General features: G+C 46.4%; 1 protein-coding gene across 1 annotated transcript in view; it reads right to left on the bottom strand.

Annotated features, from left to right (window-relative positions):
• The window catches only part of WBP11 (WW domain binding protein 11), a 17,596-nt gene extending 6,463 nt beyond the window's left edge, over positions 1-11,133 (bottom strand). The window contains exons 1-8 of the mRNA XM_019514950.1: positions 11,019-11,133; positions 9,221-9,335; positions 8,718-8,749; positions 7,941-8,034; positions 7,270-7,466; positions 5,125-5,258; positions 3,680-3,879; positions 991-1,182 (exon numbers count right to left, since the gene is read on the bottom strand). Of these exons, the coding sequence (XP_019370495.1) occupies positions 991-1,182; positions 3,680-3,879; positions 5,125-5,258; positions 7,270-7,466; positions 7,941-8,034; positions 8,718-8,749; positions 9,221-9,284 (913 nt within the window). The 5' untranslated portion in view covers positions 9,285-9,335; positions 11,019-11,133. The remainder of the gene's footprint in view (positions 1-990; positions 1,183-3,679; positions 3,880-5,124; positions 5,259-7,269; positions 7,467-7,940; positions 8,035-8,717; positions 8,750-9,220; positions 9,336-11,018) is intronic.
• Positions 11,134-11,711: the final 578 nt, after the last annotated feature.

An 11,711-nucleotide genomic window follows, 5' to 3' on the forward strand; every position in this document is an offset into this window, starting at 1 on the left:
GACAGATTCAACACACATGAGAAAATAAAGAGTTTTACTCCAATGTGAGTAGCACCTTAAATACAGAGACTACTTACATATGTGAAAAAACACCACTTTAAGCTTGGCATACCCCCACACTGAATGCAGCGCATGCTCAAAGGAGGCATTTCATTAGTTTGAACTGGCTCGCCCAACATCCATATAGACTGGGCACTTCAGTGGGGCTTTTTGGGATTTATCTAATAGCTAAATGAATCAACTTTACATAAAAATGCCAAAAAGCCCTGCTGAAGTGCCAGATCTACACAGATGTTGGAGCACCAGGTTAAACTAACACAATTCCTCTTCCAGCAAAGCGCTGTTTTTTGTGGGGGGTTTGTTCACTTCTGTCAGTAGCCATAGTTTTCAAAACAATAAACAAATCTTAATATTATTAGCCTCTTGACTTTCTACTAACCTAAAATTTGCTACCAGTTTCAAATAGGTTTGTGGGGTTTGTTTGTTTTTTTTACTTCCACTCAAAACTATTAGAATCAATAGCTAAGTGTCTTTTCTAAGAAGCCTTTCTGTATTACAGATTAATTTGAAGTTTATGTGCACTGAGACTTTTCAAGTCATTAAAGTGGGGTTATGCCCTTGATTCAGACTCAAAGTTGCATGGTACAAGTTTCTGACCAAATGCTTTAGCTTTAAAATGCTGTTATTCTTTTAAAAAAAAAAAAAGACACAACAGAGTCTGAATATTCATTCATCCTGGATCTTAAAAATATAGCTGGGTTCCTCCTGATACATTAATCACAATAATAAATATTCCGCAGTTAAAACCATAGTAATAATTCAGTCATTATATAAACTAGAATGGCATAGTTCTTAAAGCTATCCAAAAACAGACTTTTTGGCAGAAAGCCAAACTCAAAAGCCTATATGTACACATTAACCAAGCTGAACTATTCAGTCAGATATTGTCATTTTTAGTCACTTTTCAAGTTATAACCTCTCACTACGCACCTTTCTTTTCTTCTCCACCGTCCCTTTCCTTGTCATTGTCACGATGTAGGAACTCATCACCATCACTATCTGCATCTGACCTGTCGCTATCACTGTCATCACTGCTCTCGTCATGCTTGTCTTGATCCATGTCTTCTGGGTATCCTTCATCTTCACTGGTACTGGAGACTTCATCGTCATGTCCTCGTTGGCCTGAAGAGAGTGCAGAATATCAGGAAGCCAGAAAACCCCATGCCAGTGTGGAAGGCTCATTTCAGTCAATTTTCTGACAAACCCCATTCCAACAAGGAAGGGATTCATTGTCCATAAAACATCCTTTCAGAGTCTACGGCAACATAAGAGACAATTAAGTTACATTATTCTATCAGATACTAACTTCAAAAACAAGTGACTTCTCTTTACTATCAGAAGTTGTGATGTACGAGGAAGGAGGGACAGGAAGTCTTACTTCAATCCTGGGGAAGCTATTTGAAAAGATTATCAAGGAGCACATCTGTGATGGGCCAGCAGCAGGAATGATGCTCAAGGGCAACCAGCATGGTTTCATTAGGGGCAGATCCTGTCAGACCAACCTGATTGCCTTCCATGATCAAGTCACAAAATCATTGGACGCAGATGTTGTGGTGGATGTAGTCTTTCTGGACTTCAGGAAGGCCTTTGACACCGTCTCCCACCCCATTCTCATTAAAAAGCTACGCAACTGTGGCATTGATGCCTACACAGTCAGAGACGGATTGCAAGTTGGCTGAAGGATCATACTCAGAGAGTGGTGGTGGACGGGTTGTATTAGACCTGGAGGGAAGTGGGCAGTGGAGTCGCCCAGGGCTCAGTCTTTGGGCCTGCACTGTTCAATTTCTTTATTAGCGAATTGGACAATGGGGTGAAAAGCGCCCTGTTTAAATTCGCAGACAACACTAAGATTTGGGGTGAGGTGGGCATGCTAGAAGGGAAGGACAGATTACAGCGGGACCTGGACAGGTTACAGGGGTGGGCAAATGAAAATACGATGGGATTCAATACTGACAAATGCAGGGTGCTGCACTTGGGCAGTAAGAACCAGCAGCATACCCAGAGGCTGGGGAACTCCCTTATCGAAAGCACAGTAGCAGAAAGAGATCTTGGAGTCATTGACTTCAAGATGAACATGGGCTGACAATGAGAAGACACGGTCAGTAGGGCTAACCACACCTTGTCGTGCATCCACAGATGCATCACAAGCAGGGCCAAGGAGGTGATCCTCCCCCTCTATGCGACACTGGTCAGGCCACAGCTGGGGTACTGCATCCAGTTCTGGGTGCCACGCTTCAGAAAGGATGTGGACGGCATTGAGAGAGTCCAAAGGAGGGCCACTCGCATGATCCAGGGACAGCAGGGCAGACCATACGAGGAGAGACTATGGGACCTTAACCTGTTCAGCCTTCACAAGAGAAGGCTAAGAGGGGTCCTGGTGGCCATCTATAAACTTACTAGGGGGACCGCCGGGATTGGGAGAGACCTTGTTCCCCCGAGCGCCTCCCAGAGTAACAAGGAATAACGGCCATAAGTTGTCAGAGAGTAGGTTTAGACTAGACATTAGGAGGCACTACTTCAGTCAGGGTGGCTAGGATCTGGAAGCAACTTCCAAGGGAAGTGGTGCTGGCTCCTACCTTGGGGGTCTTTAAGAGGAGGCTTGGCATTTACCTAGCTGGGGTCATTTGAGCCCAGTTCCCTCTCCTGCAGGGGATCAGACTAGAGGCTCTACAAGGTCCCTTCTGACCCTACATCCATGAATCTATGAAAACAATTCTAAGACAGGAATCTCATTTCTTTTGGCCTGGTTACCAACTAACTACCAGGCTATTTTTGACTACTAGCTAACCAGCACCTAAAATTCACCAGTTCATTTCTGTTTATCAATTTCTTCTCTTTTGAAATTGCCTCGTTATCCACCCTATTTTTATCTTTTCTGGCCCCCTGCTGACAACTGTTATGCCTGTAAAGAGAAGAGATCTTTAAAAACAGTGAAACCTACTCAATTATACAGTGCTCACAAACATTCCTGAAGATCCTGCAGAATGGCCCAAAACTGGAGGGTACAATCAGTTCCCCCCTTAGCGTTGTTCTTACCAATGGCATGTATGGGATTTACATGTAGAATTTTTTTTCTGGAAGAGGTTGTAAGTTTTCGGCTGAGAAGCTTTTCTGGGGGATGTTATCAAATGCAGGATCCCTACAATTCTGCAACCCAGTCAAACCCACAAGAGAATTCCCCACACACACCCCCAATTCAACTGCACCAATGGCGAAACTAAAAATCCAAATGTTGTAACTGGCATCATCATCAACTGTTAAAAGTGAAGCTCATGTTGAATGCACTGATAAAATTACCAAATGCAGCATACCGGCATTAACAAAAAGAGAACCAGTGCATAATCTTTCAAGAGCAGAAAAGTACTTCCAATTCAACAGCATAAGAATTTCAGGTTTTTGTACAGTATGTCAATTCTCTATGACCCTGTAAAAGCCAGGATCAGGTAATGTAAGCATACATATTCCCTCTAAAACAAATGCCATGTCGATAATGAACCAAACTGTACAGCTCCCCTGTAATACTATCAAAGAGGAATAAAGAAAGGATGAAGAAAATAACCTGAAAAGCATCTTTAGTGAAGGGCTAACACGAAGACTGGGAGAAGCAGTAGCTTGTTACCTGTGTCAGAACCATAAGAAATCTCCTCCTCTCGTCTCCGAGGAGCCATGTCCAAGGCAAAGCCCACTTTCCGGCCATACATCTGCAGGACCTGTGGTGGGGGTGGCCCTGGAGGTGGCCCAGGAGGCTTCCTGCCTGGGGGTAATCGTGGAACGCCAAGTCCTAGAGGAGGAAGTACAGAAATGGACCGGACTGGAGGTCTGAAATAAAAAAGGACAGAGATAAACATGAAAGTCTCTGCTCTCTTCCTTATAAAGCACCTTCAAGACAACCTTTTATGCACATACAAGGAAACTGGCAAAAAGAATAAAGCAGGCCTGCAGTAGTTCCCCCCGCAGGCAGACACAGTTGCACAAGCACCCATGGCATGAGTTTTGACTGTCAGCAGCTAGAGGTGCAGGGCCCCAGCACACAGAACCCCTGCACCTAACTCCTTGACAGCTGGCAGGCTTCGTGGCCACAGCAGGGGCTAGCAGGCCTGCAGCTTTCAGCCTGCTGCACCTTAACACACACAGTGTCACCCATGTCAAGGGTTTTGCTCGTCTGCAGCTTGAGGTGCAGTTTCTCCCAAACCCCTGCTCCTATCTCCTTGAAACTTGGCAGGCTTTGTGGCCTCAGTAAGAGCTATCATCTCTGTAGTTTTCACCCCACTGTGTCTTAACACACACACACACACGACATAAGTTTTGCCTTCAGAATTTTGGGGTGTAGTTTCCCAGAAACCCCTGCACCTATCACCTTGAAACTTGGCACATGTCATGCTCTCAGCAGACACTACCATCCCTGCAAGTTTCATCTGAATCAACCAAAAGACAACAAAATTATAGCTATTTCATTGATTCCCCATTATACCCTATGGCTGAATCTCTGAATCGATTCGGAAAGCCTAAAGCAGGGGTGTCCAACCTTTTTGAATGTGGGGCCAGATCGTGAACTTTTTATCACCCAGTGGGCCGGCAAGCCACATTCAAAGACCTCACAGGAAGCGGTATCACATCCCTCCCCCCGAAACGAAAGTACAGTGTTTACTTTCATTTCCCATCGCAGCACCTCAGGCCTCAGAAAACAGCTTGGAGGGCCACATGGCGGCCCACAGGCCGTATGTTGGACAAGCCTGGCCTAAATCTTCCCACAATTCAATTCGGATTCGTAGATTCAGCCTCTGAATTGCCTCCAAATCTGAATCATGATCCGAAGCTTTGCACGGCCCTACAAAAGACTAGAGACAGACATTTATTGCAACTGAAATTAAGGCACAAAGCAGACTTTTAAAAACAGAAAAAATGGAAAGAAAGTTTTGTAGTGGAGATGAAACACTGACAGCACTCTATATTCACCATTTACTCAGGACTTCTATTATCATTTCTTCCTCTAGCTGTTGCTTCCCACTCACCCTCTTTCCACCCAACAGATTTTGTTATCCCTTCAGGACATTTCCTTCTTACCCATAGGCTGATGTTTTCTTGAGGATAGAAGGTGGTTGGGCTCCAGGTAAGGGGATGTCTTGTATGAGGATGTTGGAGGGGGCATGAGGCATGTCTGGCAAGGGAATACTTTCCACTTCAACGTGCTGGGCATTCTGGGAGAATTATAAACAGCAGGCAGGTTAACCATGCAGGAGGTAGAGGTAACAGAATATCACGCACCCTCCTCACTTCAGAATGTGAAAGGAAGGGTGTTGATAACCATCAACAAAGGTGAGTATTTCAAAGATACATTACTCCTTGCATCTGTTCCTTGAACAGATCTTTGAAGATCAGAGATATGAAAAAAACTGAGGATGAGATTACACATTAAAATCAGATCAGACTAAGAGCAATTAAAAACTTGAATGACCACACATTAAGGCTCGTTAACTAGTGCTAAGTGCTCTTTCGGCATCTCAAAAAGTTACACCACTTAGACCAGAATTATCTCTGAGCTAGGCCCCTAGCAACTGAGAGGTTGGAGGGAAGGGGGGCCAAGGAGCTGACTGCCAGCTGCAGGGCCCAGTGGATACAGGTTCACTGGGGTGGCACAGGCTGCAGGAAGCCTGGAAGCAGGCAGGGAGGGGGATTCCCCACCACTAACCACCACTGATCTTGGGCCAACTGGGATGTCAGGGCAGCAATCCATGGAGTGGAGAATCCGGGGGTTGGACGGAGGGGGGTAGCAGGCTGCTTTGGGGGTGGAGCAGGAGATCCAAGTGACATTGGAGGGCCCTCACCCCCCTCCTCCGCAGCCTATACTCTGGCTAGAGAGCCAGAGACCAAGGCAGCTACAGAGTAGACTTGCAGCTCACCAGCCTTCTAGCAGCAGGTCTGAGTAGTGCACATTAGAAAAGGTATTAATCCCATGACTGATCACTAGCACTGGTTAACCTCAACACAGGCTAACATTCTTTAGGATTAGCACCTGCTAACTCTAATGTGTAATCTCACCCTAAGGTCCCTAATGGCAAGGTCCCACACAGAGTCTGCCCATGGAAAAGCCTACCCTATTCAAATCAAACCCTGGTCAAGCTTAAAGATTTTCAGCCCACAAAGCAAAGATATTATTTCAGACAAAAATGCTCATGCCTTTCCTAAGTATGTGGGAATAGCAGCAGCTATAGGAATTTGTACATTGCAAAGGAACATTGCATAGACTCACAGGAAATTAGGTTGGAAGGGAACTCAGGAGGCATCCAGTCCGCTCCCCTGCTCAAAGCAGGACCATCCTCAACTAGATCTTCCCAGCCAAAGCTAGCCAGGTCTTCAAAACCTCCAAGGATGAAGATTCCACCATCTCTCTGGGTAACCTGTCCCAGTGCTTTACTACCATCCTGGTGAGAAAGGTTTTCCTAATATCTAACCCAGTGGTTCTCAACCCATGGCCCATATGCAGTCCAATCAGCACACTGCTGTGTCCCATGTGACATCCTGTTAAAACACTTTTAAATGGATACACAGGAAGTAAGCCGTGTAGGTGCAACCCACATAACACATTGAGAGCAAGTGTAGCCCACTATGGCAAATAGGTTGAGAACCACTGATATAACAAACTTCCCTTGCTGTAACTTAACACCACTGCCCCTTGTTCTGTCATCTGCCACCACTGAGAACAGTCTAGTGCCATCCTCTTTGGAACCACACTTCAGGTAACTGCAGGCTGCTATTAAATCCCCCCTCCATCCCCCCCACATTTACAGATGATCAGCTCAAAGCTTAGGGACTCCATGAAGGGGACCATCAGAAACATTGATAACTAAAGGCTGAGATACAAATTCATTACCCTAAGCATATGGATTAACAAAGTTTTAAGACAAAATCTACGGTATAGTGTGAAAAATATCTTATGAGCCAAGGAATAGAAAGTAGTTAGATACCAGGGCGTGTGCTGTTCAAGCTATAGCAAAGTCATCCTATAAATTAAATCCAATACCACACAGGAGCACAGAGGCAGCCAAGGCATAAGCTACGTAGCCTAATTAAAATGCTTAGCGTGGAAAGGGCTGAGTATCAAAAACAGTCTTTCACAAAACACTTCTCCTTTGTAACAGCCACATGTAAACAAGGAACAAAGCAAAAGAACTATCCGTGTCATATACCCATAACCATGAGTGATGTTACCTTGACAGCATCAAAGTACTGGCTGAGCTGTGATCTCTTCTGTTCATACTCCACTTCTAGCTTGCGCAGTTCTTTGTATATGTCAGGATTTTCCTTTTCATAGAGACGCAAGATACGTTCAAAGGTCTCACGTAATTTCTTACGTTTGTCCTTTAGCACCTTTTCATTAAGTTGTGGCTGCTGTACTGGGTTAAACTCTGATCCAGGACAAAAGCCCAGGGAAAAAAAGGAGAACTTGTAATAGGAACCCTGATTAGTTAACTGAATTACACTGCATGCACATTCACAAATGAAACATCATCCAAACAGAGAGTGACAAGGGCCTTAAGATGAATAATTTTTTCACCAGGTCTCCAGGCCTTATATAGATCCACTCCTTTATACATGCTCAGACTCTGACAAGATGAACTACACTCCCCTTACATGTTTGTCTTCTCACTGAAATACCTAAGCCATCCATCTTCTCCAACAACCATAAAAAAGGTCACAAAACATGCAAAAAGAACAGCTTTCCCATCCACAGAACTCTCCCCCCCTCCCCATTGCTTTTAAAAAGAAAAGCTCATATAAACAAAAAAATTTAGGGGATTAATGCAGGGGACTATCATTCTGTCTGATGTTTCCTGATCTCCTCTCACCCTAAACAAGTCTCTCAGATGCTACACACTCACCCATCTCATCCAATTTTTCCATGTCCCGGATGATCTGCTTAGGATCCTTCATCTTTAATACAGCTGCTCGTACCATCATCCTCTGTTTTTTGTTCTATAACAGAGAATAAAGAGATAGAAAGAGTTAACTGGGAAATGAGTGTTCATTTCCCAATTAACACTCTATGTTAATTGGGAAACGAATGCAACCTATGGTAAATAAATGCAACCTATGGTATCATAAACTTTCGTCTAAAATTTAGAATCCTATGACTTCTAAATATGGAAGAAACTCTGTACAACCGAGAGAGAGAGAGAGAGAGAGAGAGAGATTTCCAAGCACCTTAAAGTACTAATCACATAACATACCTAGAAGGACTTTTAACCAACTTCTGACACTAATATAACTTGAGGAGTATCTTGTATACTTTCAAGACACCTCCTCCTCCAGTTTTGCCATCTCAACATAATTACTCCCACATTTATTAAGGTTTTCTTCTTCCCTGTTACCTTACCAAAGGGAAAACTGAGCAAATGGGACATAGTAACCCCAATAACAGAAAAGTGCCACCAAAAGCACAAAGCAGACTGGGGGGGAGGGGGGAGGTTAGGGTTAAAAAAACTTCAGACAAAAACGTGACTTCGGTTAGCAGTATCCCTTTAAGTAAGACAGCATCTTCACAACATAGAAAGGCTTTTGAGAAGCCTGAAGTCAGTCTGCTCATTTCCTAAAGTCCACTGCTCTTGGAAACATGAAACAAACAGGACAGTGATACTGTTGCTGACACAATGGCTTACCTTCTTTAGCTCCCTCTTCCGGGCCTCCTTTCCTGCAGAAAGAAAGAAAACAGACAACTTTAAAAAAAGCCAATCAAACCCAGCCAGCATAACATTTTTCTTTTGCAAGTACTTCAGTTCTGTTTTTCAACAGCTTGCTAATTTGAAAACCAGTTCTATCCACTCCTCTTTTCTCAGTCCTAGAAAAATACGCTTAGTAAAAAAAAAAAAAAAAAATTCAGACACATTTTGAAAGATAGACAACAGCAGTCCCCACACCACCAAAAGCAGAGACATTCAGTCAGTCACTCACTCAAAAATGGAAGCAGGTGTTTAATTAGAACAACTGTTTAAATTTAGTTCTAACAAGACAACAAATACTCTGGAGATGGAAACAATCTGTGTGCTGAACAGGCAAAAAGGAACTCAATCTGGAATCTGACTTGATCCTTCAGTTATTTTTCATTCCCATCTGTCAGAGATAAAGTCAGAATGCTACATCAAGCATTTTTCTAGATACTCACGGGCCTGGTCTGTGGGGTTCATGAACTTCCCACTCTTGGTGGAGGATGTAGATCTCCGCCCCATTTTGATCCGTTTTTTCTCTTTTCACTGCCACCTCAAAAATGGATGAGTAACCTGAAAACAAAGCGACATCATCAAATTCTATCTGTCAGTAATGATGAGCATGCTCCTATTCTTCCTTTCTCCTTCACCAAACTAATAGCTGCTGTCAGTAACCATCATGTCTTTAAACCCCAGCTCTCATGAATGCGCAGAATGCAACTGCATGCAAACCCCAGGTACGGATGCACAAATGAATACTGTGAAGTAAGAAGCGTGAACTTATAATGCACCATTTTGTGATAACTGCCCACATGTATGATCTTACCACACAATAAATACAAAGTAGCTTCTGCTTACCCACACATTTTTAGTGGGAAGTCATTTTGCACCCAGTAAGGGCACACACATGGGCAGTTACTACAGAGCAGCTGTGATGTGATCTGAAGGATGTGTCATGGGAATATGCTTGCACCCATTCCCTCTAGCACATATACAAAGCAAGATAACTACACCATTTTATCAACAAGCAACTCCCACAACCCACACTTTAAGTATACTGTTTGTATTTACAGGTGAGTTTTGCACACTGCTGCTTCTGCCAAGCGCACTGCACTGACCAGTGCACCGCTCCTTGCTTTTTTTCCATTACTACCTAACTGTTTCCTATGTAATTCCATTTCACTCCAGGTGCTCCCCTTTCGCACCAGGGGCTCTTGCGCACTTCCTTTGCCCCAGTCTAACACCCCTGAGGCTTTTTGCGCAACACCCATGCTAGGGGTTCTGCATACACCCCCATTCCCTTTTCCTCCAGACTAGGTCACCGCACAGTCAGGTAAGAGGCTCATTTCCTCACCACCCCTCAGTTTCTGTGCACCCCATGTACTCTACTCTCCCACTAACATTTTCTCCCTTCTCTGAGGCTCGCTGTTTGTTCAGGGTTTCAAGCTTAAATTCGGCTAGCCTGGCAGACAGGAAACATTACACTAGAAAGTATTAATTGATGCCATTGATCTGTTCTTTAACCTCGAGACATCCATGGAGACATTTTCTCAGTGAGGGACCACCTCCCTCCTGAACTGATGACTAGGGGTCCCCGTGTCTCCACTTTCCTCCTCGTTTTCACAAAAACCAGAAGCCCCTCTGACACAGGAATTCCTGCCCAACATCAAAGACCATATTTTAATGAAACATTCCAAGCTCCTGCCTCATCCAAATACACAAACATGCCAATGGAGATTAGCACCAAGCTGAACATAACGCCTCAGAAATTGGGTCAAAACCCTCCTATGAAGAAGGGGAGGAGGGTCAACCTTCAGCCTGCAGAGCCCGGTGTCATGTCACCCGGCCGACGGGGCTTCCCACAGGCACCAAAATCTGGCAGCGGGGAAGCAGCGGCACCTGGATGCGTGGGGAGCCAGCGGAAGGGAGAGCGCGGCCTGGCCTGCTAGGCTGGGCCCTACACGGGACCAATTCAGCCGCTCCCCTGAGCCGCCGCAAGCCCGAGCAGAGACGCTGCCCCCTGGCTGCCGGGCCCACTGCCTTCCCCGCCCACCCCGGGACGCGCAAGGGTCCGCCAGCCGCTGCCCCGCGCTCACGTCCCAGCTGAGGCAGGAGCCGCTCCATTCAATGGAGAAGCCGGAACCCAACGGGCCGCCGAGCGCCCGGTGCGGCACGAGTCGGCTCCGCCGGGGGCCGCGCGCGGGGGGAAGGGGATGCAGCTCGGCAACACCTGCCCGTGCCCCCCGCGGCTCTCACCCTCGGCGGGCGGGCGGGCGGCAGGTCCTTCCTACCGCCGCGGGCCTCCCGGCACGCACAGCCCCGCCGCCATTTCACATGAGTCGCAGCCGCGCGCCACTTCCGCCCCGACCCGGAACCTCTTCCGGGCCCCGCCGGAAACCGGCCTCGGGCGCGCTGCGCCCCGGCTGCGAGCCTGGGGGGGTAGAAGAGCACCCCCTACAGGGGGTCTCCATGGTGACGGCGGGAGTGCAAAAAACGAGGCCGGGCACCCATTGGGTGGAGAGAGTCACGTGGTGGGTGGGGAGGGAGCGGATTGGCGGGGGCGACCCCGGGGGCGGAGTCAGGTTTTGGCCTGAGCAGGGTTTCTGGGTCTGTGCAGCCTGAGCTCCTGTGCTGGTGTCAGTCGCTTCTGGGCCCATGTTGACCCGACCTTGGCACAGCCGAGTATTGTCCCAGCTCAAAGCCTCTGCCTGGGGCCAAACCCCGGTGCTCCTCACCTGGGCCTGGGCTCTGCTAAGGGAAAGGGGTGTTTCCGATTTGACTGCTTCAGACAGGGGCGGGTAGTTATTTTGGGTGGAGGGCTGCTTACTAAGTTTTGGCAAGCCATTGAGGGCTGCATGATAGGTAGCCAGGGGCTGATAAATATTAATTTTCTAATTGTTTTAGCGACCCCGCGGGCCGGAAAGAATAGCCTGGTAGGCTGCATCCGGC

The sequence above is a fragment of the Gavialis gangeticus genome, unplaced genomic scaffold (assembly GCF_001723915.1).
Source record: "Gavialis gangeticus isolate Ggan-Ray unplaced genomic scaffold, GavGan_comp1, whole genome shotgun sequence".
Taxonomy (NCBI): domain Eukaryota; kingdom Metazoa; phylum Chordata; order Crocodylia; family Gavialidae; genus Gavialis; species Gavialis gangeticus.